The sequence below is a fragment of the Erythranthe guttata genome, chromosome 1, assembly GCF_056151865.1.
Source record: "Erythranthe guttata isolate IM_541 chromosome 1, IM_541, whole genome shotgun sequence".
Taxonomy (NCBI): Eukaryota; Viridiplantae; Streptophyta; class Magnoliopsida; order Lamiales; family Phrymaceae; genus Erythranthe; species Erythranthe guttata.
In genome coordinates, this window is record NC_142533.1 from 5827555 (window position 1) to 5841161 (window position 13607).

The following is a 13607-nucleotide window of genomic DNA, read 5'->3' on the forward strand; positions in this document are numbered from 1 at the left end:
CTCAAAAAAAAAAAAAAAAAAAAAAAAAAAAAAAAAAAAAAAAACTGAAAACCCCTAAAATCTAAAAGAAACCTTAAAATTAAAATAAAACCTTATGAGAGTATTGTAAATTAAAAGCAAAGCTTTCATATTATAACGGCAAAACCTCCGAAAAAATAAAATTAAAAACCCCAAAAATCAACATCAAATAAACATTAAAAACCGTCAACAATCCACAAAAATAAAATTTAAAAAATTACGGATTATATATCATATGACCGTAAAAAATAGGGGAGCGTTTGATGTTTTCTATACTACATGGGGTAAATGATACATTTCGCAAAATACAAGGGTGCAATATAAATTTTACCCTAATATGAATAAATTGGACCAATCACTCTAAAAAAAAAGTTGCATTTAAAAAATTAAAAAAAGCCGAAACAAAAAGGGAAGAAAAACGTGCAACTGAGAACACAATCGGAGTGTACGAAAATGGAGGCTCTGGCGGAGCTTGAAACAGTCCAAACCCGAATACTCCGCCGCATATCGGACCTTGAGCTTTCTCACTTACCCCAAACTTTCTCTCACTCCGTCTCTCTCTCCTCCACCGCCCCCACCCCCGCCGCCTCAGATGCCGATTCTTCAACCACCACCGAAGGCTGCCTCTCCGCCATCCTCCGCGCTAACGCCGTTCGAGAATTCTCATTCAAGCGCGTGCCCTCCGATTACTACGATTGGACTCTCGAGGCTCGCCGCGATATCCTCGGCGCCGCCTCCGTTCATCATCTCTGCAAGAGCATTGTTCTGGTACCGATTCATATGCCTGCACTTTTTAGATAGAGAAATCACGATACATATATTTTTCTTTAAATTTGAAATTGATTGTTTGTGTTATGGTAGTCATGAATCATACCTCTAAAAATTACAAGTAAAAAAGGAATTAGGGAGATTTTATAGGCGAATTTCATATGATGGATTGGATTAGTTAGTTAAAAAGGGGAAAATGTAGATTTATGAGTCAATGTAAACTAACTTATGGTTGGAAATGTAATCGGAGGTGTGACTTAAATATGCTGAGTAGTGAGATACTGAGTAACATTTGTAGACGTTTGCTCGATTTCTGCGTGGTGTGTTATTCGTACTGGCCTAGATACCAAACAAGAACATATTATTATGATGCCTGAAAAACTAATCTCTAAGATTTATCCAGAGTTGATGGCCGAAAATGACGATCGAAGTTGATGGTCAAAGTTAAATAATTGACTGTGATAATTGCTATATATTTTCTGTTTTATCTGTTCTACTTAACCATGATGCATACTTTTTTTAGCACCCGTAGGCTCCTATTCCACTGGAAATATATGCATACTTAAAGCAAAATTTAGTCGGACGTTCTTAAGGTCAGCATTTTTTTTAGGACCAACAGGCTGTCAAGTAACATCTCAATAAATCTAATTAATCGTTGATGATCAAGTAGATACTTGGTGAAGAAATACGGAATATAGTAAAAACACTGGCATTGCAACATTTGGTTAAGGTAGTTAGTAGTGACTGTTAAATTGCAGGAAATAGGAGAAATTTGTGATCGTGTAGACATATTACATGCATTAATTAAGAAGAGCGATGGAGTTAAGATTAATCACTTACTTAATGACACCAAATGATTTAAAAGCATTAAGCATATGAGCCTTCGTTGAACCATGACCGATTATTCTTTAACAAGCAGTGAAGAAGTTGATCGTTGTAGCTGATCCCTTGTATGCGTTGGATAAGGTTTCATTCAGTTGAGTAAATTACTTTCTTGGCATTGTCTAGATGACTCTGCCTTAGGCATTGTTATAATGTTGTGTTGTCGATGTATAGCCGCTGAGTTTGTTCTTAAACCACTTCCTTTTATTCTTTTTTCTATTGTTTCCTTTACATTGTTTTGCTTGCGTAATGAACTTTCTTGATTGATTTGAGTGGAAACTAATGCAACTTTAAAATTTCAAATTTGGCGAGGACAGTAAGTTGCACGGACTGCCAGATTTTCTTCTGTCATCTTCAATTTCATCTCCAGGTGGAAAACTGGGTTTCCAGTTAGTCTGCTATTTTTAGTTTTTATTGTATTGAAACATAATTTTCAGGTTATAATGATGCTAACTCAGTTTAACTTATGCTGATTGCTCGGTTTTATCTCTACCCATATTTACATTGGTATTAACACGAGTTATTAAACATAATAGTAATACTGCTTGCAAACTAAGACATCTATCTAAATGGGGATTTGCAATAATGGTGATATGAAAAATGTACGATATTTTTTGATAGATTCAGATGTGTGTTTGCGTTTATTTCCTAGTTTATGTAACCTTCAGTTTTAGGTTTTCTCTGGATTGAAAGTCTTTTTATTCCACACAGGTTAATACTCAAGCCCCAGCTGATGTAACTGATTGCAGTAATCGTAACTATTCCAAATATTATGTCGTTGTTGTTCAGGTAGTAAACTTTCTTTCTTTCTTCTATCTTTATGAACACAAAACACCTAACTTGTACTTACACAGTTAACACTTTGTTTATCTTTTATTGCAGTATACTGCTCGCTTCAATGCTGAGACTGTCAAGAATTTTCTTTACACACTCAACGATGGCAAGATATCGAAAAAGAAATTCAACAGTAAGTTTTCATAATTCCCAATTTAGTGGCGGTTCAAATTACTAACCATAAAATCTTGTGTAGCAGCCTCTTCTTTTGCCTTTGTGGTTGTCTGTTTTGGATGAAAATTGAGTGGCATAGATAAATTTTGCTGATGGGAGAAAATATTGGACACTAGTTCTCTCATTTGGCATACGAGATTTTATTTAAATTCACATTTCGAAATTTTGGTGTTGCTACCTTAAGTTGAATTTGTCCGTAGCAAAAGAAAATCTATACTCGTGAATAACTAAAATATATTTGATTACTTGCATATGATTATATATTTTAGTTACTCTCGAGTATAGATTTGCTTTTGCTATGGAATAGATTTTTTTCAAAATATGGATCTGTATTTTAAAAAGATAATACACTGCCATTGCTGCAATTATGACAATTATCTTTTTCATATCACGAAAATAACAAGATTATTCTGCCACTATATTTTGTAAGGATGATGATACTGACTATACTAAGTCATGCAGTGAGGCTTGCACCAGAAGAAATATCAGGAAAGTTGACTGGTTACGAACACAACGGAGTAACTTGCATTGGGATGAAAACTGATATCCCGGTAATTAATCATCTCTGCTTTTCTTTAAGAAATCACTTTTTTTTTTTAACTAGCATGCGAAGTAAGTCTATTTTGCTTGCCATAGTTCATGGATTTTGTGATTGCACTATCTCCCTTCTGATTAACTGTCATTTAACATTAAGGCTCTGTTTGGTTCAAGGAAAATGATGAGTAAAAAGTTGAAAACAGAAGTTAAATTGATTTTTCATGTTTGGTTGCAAGGCAACATGTTCGGTAATGTAATTGAGAGGAAAAGGTCGGAAAAAAAATTACAGTAAAACTAGGAAACTGCTTTTTCCTAAAAAAAAGTGAGTAAACTGTGTGTGTGTGTGTGTATATATATATATATATATATATATATATATATATATATATATATATATATTCTGATGTAATTGACTAATTTCTAGTGTGCTTTGTGAGATGAACCCAAATTTTAGATTTAGATATTTTAAATTTGTATATTTTTTTAATGGAATTTTCGGGTTTCGGGTTTCGGGTTTTCGGGTTTTCGGGTTTCTCTCTCTCTCTCTCTCTCTCTCTCTCTCTCTCTCTCTCTCTCTATTGTATCTTCTTCCTCACTTTTCTCTCTCTCCTCTTCTCTCACACACACATCGTAAACTGTATTCATATCCATAGTTTTGTTCTTTTTACGTCTTTGATAGGAAATAAAATTACTCCATTTAACAATTCATTGTTATTTTCACTCCATTATCATTTTTCTTACTACCAAACAAAACCAAGGAAAATAATTTTCCACAAAATCAATTTCATCACTGTTTTCCTTAGGAACCAAACATACAAGAGATTTTCAAATTCGTTGTTTTCATTTGCTTTTGTATTCTCATTTGACTCATTTCGAAATCCATGAACCAAACACAGCCTAACTTGAATTTGCTATTAAAATCCCACATGTTAACCTTTTGCAATAAAACTCGTCCCGTAAACATTTAATGATTCTTCTATTGGTTTGAATACAACGAAACGATTTATGGCTCGTAAAAGGCCACTAAAGCACTGCATGTCAATGATTTCTCCAGGTAGACAAACCTTGTCTGTATGCAGCTGTATAATGTGGTTGAGCAAATATCAACCTGGGATTTGTATTATTGTATATAATTGTTGCATTTTATAGTGTTATGTCTCGTCTCTCCAATAGTTGATGATTGTGAAAGAAGGGCAGACAGGGGTTGCCCTGCCTGTTCTCGTTCGTACAAGAAATTAGGACATTTTGTTTGGTTGCATATATTTGATGTTCGTACAAAATGTCTTTGCTATTCAATTACGCCAGCTGTCTTTTTTGGCAACTGTCTCAAAAAATGAAACCTATCAGTAGATTTATAATTTGCATTGCTGTCTCTGCTGAGTCCAGAAAAAAAATTGACACCGTCCTTTTCGCATTTTGATTATGTTTCTGCTGCATTTTTTTGTTGACGAACTGCCTTGCCACTGTGGTTATCGAACTTGTAAATTTAAATTATTGATGCAGTGGCATGTTTAGACAAATTGGAATATTAAATGTCGTTTCAATTTTACAAATACCGTTTGAACTTCGAACGTGATTTTGACCCTTTACAAAATTCAAAACATGGAAACTGTAGTCCTTTGAGTTAGCTTTCTAGTCCAAATTGAATCAGTTAGATTGGATGTCTGGTGATGAAGTTATGCATGAATGGGTTACATTTTGAATTTTATATTACTCAAAACATCAAAGTTGCGGGCAGTGTTCGGTAATCCAATATTGCATTTTGAATTTTATATCTTTCTCACACGACATCCAATATTGCTGATACAATTTGGATTAGAAAGCTAATTTAAAGATATACAAATTCCGTGTTATGAGTTTTTTTCAAATTCAACCTCGAAAATGGTCAAAATCGCGAAACTGTATTATTAGAACTGAAACGGCATTTATCACATCCCTTAGACAAAACATGATAAGTGAACGTCGAAGGAAAAATAGCATCAGATCATTGCCCCAAAACTCGAGATAAATGATGATTGAACATTCGTATTGCCTCAATTGCCCTTGTTAAGTTTATGAGATTTAACATAGGATTTCGGATGTTATACGTACGCTGTTGAAATACAAAATGTGTAGTCAAATCACCTTTTTTTTTCCTCGTTTGTTGCATCATGTTTATATGTTCCTCTAGTATATTTGAAACGACAGTGATTGATGATTATGCATTTCAGACACACAGTGATGTGTCTACAGTACCACATGCAATAATTACATTTAACGTATAAAATATCGTTAACCAGGTTATTTTGGATGAAGCAATAGTGAAGCTCAATCCAGATTTCTTCTGGCTGGGAGGTGGCGAGATCGATCTTAAATTAGGGATCAGAACTTCGGAATTCGTTAATTACGTAAAGCCGTTCATTGTTAACTGTAGCAGCAGTTGATTTCTCCCAGCCTGAATATTTACATGGAGATTTTCCAGGTTTGTGTCGGTAATTCCTTCACACAATAAATCAGTTATTCGTCTGATATTCACTTATACTTCTATTTTATTTTATTTTTCGTTACGTATATCAAATATCAGTGATCTCAAGTTACCAAAATTCGTGAAAACATTATGTACACGTAGCTTAAGTTAGGTAGAAAATATTGAGGAAGCCTGCATCAACATCTAACTTTATTTTTGGGGACTTTAAAATAGTTAGCAATCCGTCACTTTCTACATTGATGATTTGCTTCGTTAATATCTCTCTAATTTAATGAGATGGATGAGTGTCTTGCGTATTGGGAAATTATGCTCATGTTCGTAGCTTGTACTACAATCAATTAATCGAGACTACACAATCATGACACGTCGTTTTGTCACGAATGATTTAGAGTTCGATTTCTTTGATAAAACATATGAACGCAGCCATAATATTTCGTTATGGGTCGATAAAACATATGAACGCAACCAAGAAATGTCAATCCTCTTCCTTGTGTACTAATTCTCATTAGGTGAGTTAATACATAACCTTGATTACTAGAATCAAAATCGAAGATTCAAATTATGCACCATTTATAACATGGTTTAGATTTAAGAAGAAAATAAAACTGTCTTGGTGTCAAAGGGCCATACTATCCTAGGGTTGGGCATGGGTCGGTTTTATCGCCCAACCGACCCACTTTCGACCCGGTTTTATCGGCTGATAATTTTGCTGTCGGGCCAGTAATTTTAACGGACCCATATATAAATGGTGTTCTGAAAAATCTCCGTTCCGTCCGCATAATTTCCGGGATGTTACAATGGAACTTGAACAGTAATTTATGCGATATCTTCCGTAATTGTTACGGTCAAAGTGCACACAATTGTGTCTAGGAAAAAAATAAATATAAATAACAATAATTAAAATAGCATTTATGGCGATGGACAAAGCACAAGAGATCAATCATCATAATTCATAAGTGTATATAAATTATTTATTATCACCAACATTTAATGCAAAACAACAAGCAACATGTATAAGGACCATCTTCCCCAGTTCATCACATTCTCTAACACTTTCAACTTGCCATATATGCATTGTATATAACCAAGTTGCTCCATATTTTCTCAATAATTGCCAATAATTATTCAATCCAATCTTGTACAACTTCATCACAAAAAAGTGTCACATAATACATTTTCAACAAATCTAACACTGTTAAAAAACAAAAGGAAACAAAAGAAAAAAAAAACAAGAAGATTCATAGTAGGAATATTTATTTTAATTTGGTAATAAAACAAGCATGTTTGTGAAGAGAAAAAAAAAATAAAAAAAATTAGGCATTTAATTATTTGGTACTTATTAGGTTCCTTTGTTATGAATGGGTGGTTTGCGATGGGGTTGTGCGTAATCCATAACTACAACGTCCTCCATTGGGTCGTTGCTCTTGGAGCTCAAGTTTTCCTCAGCACTGCTTTGTGTTGATTCCAGTATCGAACGTTCTTCTCTCTTCATTATCTGCGTACATATTGTAATTTTATCACTATTTAAACAAGAGTGTAATTTTCATTCTTCCTCTTTAATGCAAAAATAACACCATGCATGTGTGCATGACACACACACACACACACACACACACACACACACACACACACACACACACACACACACACACACACACACATATATATATATATATATCTATATATATATACTACAAATTATTTATTTGATCATGAAGTCCTTGTTGAGAAAATTTTCTTTATGGATTATATATTAATGAATGTACCTCTGATTCAGTAGCCTTCTGCAACATCTTCCAAGCGTAGGGAATTTTGACCTTTTTGTCTGCAAATTCAAAGATATTAGTGATTAGAGGAGGAAAAAAATACGAAAAATAAGTTGAAATGGAACAATATAAACAATAATATTGCGACATGATGCAATTATTAATTCGGCACAAATCGGAGATTGTGGAATGATGTAATAAGCTTTAGTTTATATATCCTAATAAAAACATTGGATTCTAAATGATTTTTTTTTTCTTTCAGAAACCTTCAATGTTTTCAGCTTCTTGAACTGAAGGGGACTTCTGATGATCTTTGTCCTTATGCACGACGTTTGTATCACGTGTCGTGAATTTATTGGCAACTGAAACCATTACATCCTGAAAAAAAAAATTAGAATCCAATGTTTTTATTAGGATATATAAATCTCGTACATAAATTCAGTGTGAACTTATTACATGTCTGAAAATCAGAAATCTTACCTTGATAGGAAGTTGCTCAAGTTGTGTAACGGTTTCTTTATCGTGAATCGTAAGCGGTCTAGCGTAACATGCATGCAGATAGAGACACAAAACAAAATAGACAAGGGAAGCCATAATTGAGAGATAATTATCTGCCAAGTGATATGTTATTATTTATATATAATATACGAATCTCGGAACAAGAAGAAGAAGAAGAAGAAGAAGAAGAAGAAGAAAAACTGAGAGAGAGCTGTGATTGGAAATGTGAGATAGCGATGAATATATGTATATGTGAAGGGAAATGAAGAAGCATTAAATGCAGGAGTCTTGTGGGAGTTGAATTTTAGTTTCTTGATAACATGCAGGTGCTTGGGGGCTGAACATTGAAAACAAATTCGAAGATATCGCCGACCCCCTTTGTCCCCCTCTCTCTCTCTCTCTCTCTCTCTCTCTCTCTCTCTCTCTCTCTCTCTTCATTTTTTATTCCAGAAAAAAAAAGAGAGAAAATTGTTAGATCTCGACTTAGGTTTGTGATGTTCGTTACGTGTAACGGAGAGAAGAAACTAATTAATCTGATTGAGTTTGATAAGAGAAAAAAAAGATAACTTGATGATTTAATCAGGGAGCAAGATATTATTATTACTATGTATTAATTAATGATTAATCTGTTTCCTTTTGAAATTGAAGTTTAATGTTGATGGCATCAGAAATAGTTGTGGCATGTTTATAATGTTGGTTTGTTGTGTTCTTAACTATGAAAGCAACAGCTTACTATGTTGTTCCCTATTCATTAACACAATAATGATGGATGCAGATTTATTTTCAACACTTTCTATTTTTTTTTTTATTATTAATATATATATATTCATTATATATTAAAATAATTTGCTTAAAACCATAAAAACAAATACTTATCCACTAGTTCCAATTTTTAAGGAAGTTTGATTTTATTTATAAAAAAAAAAATTATTTTTATTTATAATTTTATTTTTATCAAAATAAGCGCAAATTTGAAACTTATTTTGCAAACACATCAACTTATACTTTCAGGGGTGAACTTTATTACTGAATTCCCCTACCGATTACCCTACCGAACCATGTTTATATTGAATGATAATCGTACCGTAACTTGTCAAATTACTTCGGTAAGAAACTGGTACCCGATATTATTATTATTATGGTATTGTCCTACCACAACCAAAATATTATTAGTAAACATAAAAATATATTTTTCTCTCTAATAATCTATTATAATAAAGAAAAGATAATAATTTATTAGTATGGAAACTAATTGCTTATAGTTATGATTAGTTATAGGTTTTGGATATGCTAAAAATATTTTTAAATGTATTGTTCATTGGTGGGGATGTAATCCATGTGAAGAGTTTTTATATTACAATTTTATTATAAAAATAATTAATTCATTTTATGTGGACTCATAATCAATATAAAAAATAATTAACATTTATATGTTATAATTTTATGTCATGTGGAACTTGCAATGTGCTACATTAAATGAAAAAATAAATAAAGAAAAACAAAAAAAGAAGATGTGGCCGAAGGGAAATGGGAAGTGGGGCCCAAAGTGGAGGAGACACCGTTGCATGGCAAGACCGCCATTTGCACCACCAGCCCACGACAGATTGTGGGGCCCACCCACAACCGTCCCCACCGTCGGCCGCCACCACAATAACTTCCATCTCAGATCAACTCTACTCTACTTATGTAGCCTTCTATTCAACCCAATCACCAAGTGAAAAAAATAATAATTATGATATTTGTTTTGTAACTTCTTCACATTTTAATATTAGTGGTCAACCTAGATTTTGAGACGCATCGCAGTTATTATATGGGGGGTGGTATGTCATTGAATTAATTGTGCATGAAAACTTGAAAATATATTAATTGATTTCTTTTTGTTGTTGTTACTCTAAAGGTCATGAACTAAAGTATTTTAAGGAATTCACATACAATCGTCTCGATCTATGGGTTGTCCCGCTTGTGTGAAGCGGGTAATGAGAGATAAGTTAGATAGTCGATTGAACTTATGCTGAATGAGGGATACTTCAAATATTTTTTGGTATACTCATTTTACTATCCTCGCAAGATAAAGATGTTTCTTGAGGAACGCCATCTTCTTATGGAATGAGTTTCTATCAGATGGAAAATGGTGATATAGTAGGACTCGAACTCGAGAATCACAAGCCGAAGTTCAAGCACATCAAGAACATGCTCCAATCAAGACACCCACTGTAATAACTCCCGAACAATCACCGCAAAGATCCGAAATGACACACAAATCCAATAGACTATTCTTACTCGAAGGTAGCCAACATGATCTTGTAAACCATTGATGTGATTAAAGGATCTTCTACGAAACGGTATCCAATACAGATAATGAACATTGACTTATATGTCATAAAATCCAAAATGGACTTTATAGACTCCAACAAGGTTTGCCGATCTTGGTAGATCCGCCCTAGAGAATCGTTCTCGTAGGCTGCACGTGGGTCTATAAATGAAATTGGGGTACATTGATAGGTGTTGATGACAAAAAGGGTTATATACTCGAAGTCTCTATGCCTAAAGCCATTGGAATTTTGCTTGGTAATATCTGATTACTTTGAATCTGGAAGAGCCTTGAATGATTAAGTAGGTTAGTGAGAGTGCCATTAAGTTATTGGTTTTTTATGTTGATGACATCCTACTCATAAGTTTCACTTCGGAGTAAGGTAGCGACCACATCAATGCTTTGCTGAACAAGAAAAAATCATAACAAATGACGTGATATTATTGTTCTAGTTTTCCGACTGACCTTGAGGATAAGGTTTGTTTCAAAGAGGAAATGAATGTTACAACATTGCCGATGATTAGTTATTACTTCCTCTATGTTTTTTTGTTGTTTTTTTAGTCCCAAATTATTTGTCATTTTAGAGTTTCAATAAAATATTAATTGCATATTTTTTTTTATCAATTTTCCCCCTTATCACTCTTAATTAGTTAATTAAAAAATAACTAATAACAAGGATATTTTAGTATTTACTATGTTATATTTGTTATAATTTATGCATATTTATTGAAGGGGTTATTTGAGATAGCCCTCTCACTAGTTTACATAATGTGGGATAAGCCAAAGCCTTTTTATGTTTTTGAGTAAAACCCATTAGTTCTAAGTTTCATTTTGATATAAATCTAAATAATTAGCTAATACCTTTTTTACCCTTTCAAATCCTACTTAGGTTTGTTTTATCTTATTTTATTTTGATTATTATTATTTTTATTTATTTATTTAAAAAAATATATTTTTTAATTTTTTTCCAGCAGTGACCTAGGTGGTCGGAGCCCTGGTTAGTTGACTCAGCATTAGGTAACTTCAATTAGTTGACATTCGTTTTTTTTTTTTTTTCTTTTATCTTTTTTTTTTAATTGTTTTTTTTTTCGGCGGCGGGTCGTCGGAACTTCAGTTAGCTGACTCAACATTAGTTAACTTCAATTAGTTGACATTCATTTTTTTTCTTTAACCCTTTTATTTTTATTTTATTTTTTTCTCCGGCGGCGGGTCGTCGGAACTCCGGTTAGCTGATTCAACATTAGTTAACTTCAACATTAGTTGACATTCCATTTTTCTTTTGTCTTTTTTTTTTTAATTCTTTTTTTCCGACGGCGGGTCGTCGAAGCTCCGGTTAGCTGACTCAGCATTAGTTGACATTTGACATTCCATTTTTTTTCCTTTTAAATTGTTTCCGGTGGTGGGTCGTCAGATCTCCGGTTAGCTGACTCAACGTTAGTTAACTTCAGCAAATGTTAAAGTTAACTAATGTTGATCGAAGTTAACTTATGTTGAAATTAACTAATGTTGAGTCAGCTGTCAGCTAACCAGAGCTCCGATGACCCACCGCCGAAAAAAATTTAAAAGAAATAAAATAAAATGTCAAATGTCAACTAATGTTGAAGTTAACTAATGTTAATCGAAGTTAACTAATGTTGAAATTAACTAATATTGAGTCAGCTAATCGGAGCTCCAATGACCCACCGCTGAAACAAAATTAAAAGAAAAAAATATGGAATGTCAAATGTCAACTAATGTTGAAGTTAACTAACGTTGAATCAACTAACCGGAGCTCCGACGACCCAGGCCAATGACGTAAAAAAAGAAAAGAAAAAAAATCAGGTCAGGTCAGACCGAACAGGACCGGATAGGACCGGCCTGTTGGGCGATTCGGATGGAATGGGGTGGGTTGGGCTTATCTCAAATAGAAATGTGTTGGACTATTTTCGGAATTCCTATTTTTATAGATTTATTTAAAATGAAAGTTAAAAGATGGGTTGATTTGTAGTAAAACTTCATTCTATGGGTCTAGCTCAAATTCACCCTAATAAAAATGGTAAAACATGCCCATTAACATATAATGTACCATATGCAAATAGCACCTAAACAATATATAATTATTGTGTATTTGCTAGTTCGTGAACATGTCTTCCTTCCCTAGCTAGCTCCATTTTGTGTCAAGACTTACGAGTCGGGACGAAATTTGGAACTAAATTTTCAATTACTACCGGTTACGATCTGAAAAAACTACTTTTTTTCATTCTGATTTCTGAATTTTCCGTATTTTTTTGGATTGGAATTGGATTGGTAAATAAAAAAAATGGGGTTTCCAATTCGACTTAATTTCCAAAATTTACAATTGTTTTCCGAAAAATAAACCTATACATAATTTATATATTATTTATTATTTATTATTTATTTTACATAGTGCAAAATAAATTAAATATTTAATTAATTTTTTTACTTTATGGGCTATTTTGGAGGAGTCAGTATTTTATTTGCTATCAAAGTGGGATTAAAAAAAAAAGAATTGAAACTCGGTAGTTACTTAGTCTTATTATCAAAGTGGATGTTCTTATTTTCGAAAATTTATGAAAGTTTCTGAATTTTTTTGAAACTTTTTGAAATTTTAAAACTAGTGTGATTCCCGAAATTTTGAAATTCTGAAATTTTCTTAACTTTTGGAATCAAAATGAATTTTTAGATTACGAAAATTTTGGATGTGAACTCGGAACTGGAATTAGAATTGATTTTGTTCTTCCGAAAAAAGTTGAAAAATTTCCGAGGAAGTTAATTTCGATCCATCCATCCGACGTTTACCCCTAGTCCCGAGAATGCTGAAATTATATGTTTGAATTTTTCAATCAAGTTGCCAAAAATGTCAACTCAAGTTTTAGAGGAAAAAAAAAAACAATTCTTATAGTATTTGATTATATCCCCATAACTGATACAACTATGTTTATCCAAAACGATGAGTCTTGACTTTATTTACCATATTATTGTTAGTAGACTCTTTGACATTGTTGAATTTTCACGTTATAGTGTTATTCGCGTGCCACTTTTGTTATTAATTTATTTAATTTTGGAAAGAATTTTATATTAGTTAAACTATTCGCTTGGCCCTTATGACGCACGCAATTTATACCCACACCCGTTTCCAGGTTTTGAAAATCAAAACTTCATGATACTTGTCGGAAATTTTTGAGGCTGTTTTTATAAATGTTTAAAAGTTTCAGGGACGTTTCTGGTAATGAAGAAACAGAAACGCGTTTCCACCAAAAAAAATTCCAAAACCCATTTTAAATATAATCTCGAAATTGGATTTGCTTAAAAAAATCTAAATCTTGTCTCTTTTTGACTTCTAGTGGTGTTT

The 13607-nt window shown here is 32.9% G+C and overlaps 2 protein-coding genes across 2 annotated transcripts; one reads left to right on the forward strand and one right to left on the reverse strand.

Annotated features, from left to right (window-relative positions):
• The first annotated feature begins 383 nt into the window (after window positions 1–383).
• Window positions 384–5674, forward strand: LOC105963249 (YbaK/aminoacyl-tRNA synthetase-associated domain-containing protein). The gene is made up of 5 exons (XM_012987643.2): window positions 384–786; window positions 2380–2457; window positions 2551–2635; window positions 3139–3227; window positions 5493–5674. Exons 1-5 carry the CDS (start codon window positions 472–474, stop codon window positions 5634–5636), a joined length of 711 nt encoding a protein of 236 aa, XP_012843097.2. The 5' UTR covers window positions 384–471; the 3' UTR covers window positions 5637–5674.
• A 1317-nt stretch (window positions 5675–6991) lies between these two features.
• On the reverse strand, window positions 6992–7820 carry RGF6 (root meristem growth factor). Its single transcript, XM_012987782.2, has 3 exons — window positions 7713–7820; window positions 7447–7505; window positions 6992–7175 (listed from the first exon to the last, which is right to left on the reverse strand). Exons 1-3 carry the CDS (start codon window positions 7816–7818, stop codon window positions 7020–7022), a joined length of 321 nt encoding a protein of 106 aa, XP_012843236.2. The 5' UTR covers window positions 7819–7820; the 3' UTR covers window positions 6992–7019.
• Between the last annotated feature and the right edge of the window lie 5787 nt (window positions 7821–13607).

Bases quoted from the DNA above. Each gene is read 5' to 3' on its own strand.
- RGF6 (XM_012987782.2), bottom strand. From the start codon at position 7,818: ATGGTTTCAGTTGCCAATAAATTCACGACACGTGATACAAACGTCGTG. The intron at 7,506-7,712 runs GTTTCTGAAAGA...TTGAATTTGCAG, and splicing joins AGAAGCTGAAAACATTGAAG to ACAAAAAGGTCAAAATTCCC. The intron at 7,176-7,446 runs GTACATTCATTA...ATATGTACGCAG, and splicing joins AGAAGGCTACTGAATCAGAG to ATAATGAAGAGAGAAGAACG.
- LOC105963249 (XM_012987643.2), top strand. From the start codon at position 472: ATGGAGGCTCTGGCGGAGCTTGAAACAGTCCAAACCCGAATACTCCGC. The intron at 787-2,379 runs GTACCGATTCAT...TATTCCACACAG, and splicing joins TCTGCAAGAGCATTGTTCTG to GTTAATACTCAAGCCCCAGC. The intron at 2,458-2,550 runs GTAGTAAACTTT...CTTTTATTGCAG, and splicing joins ATTATGTCGTTGTTGTTCAG to TATACTGCTCGCTTCAATGC.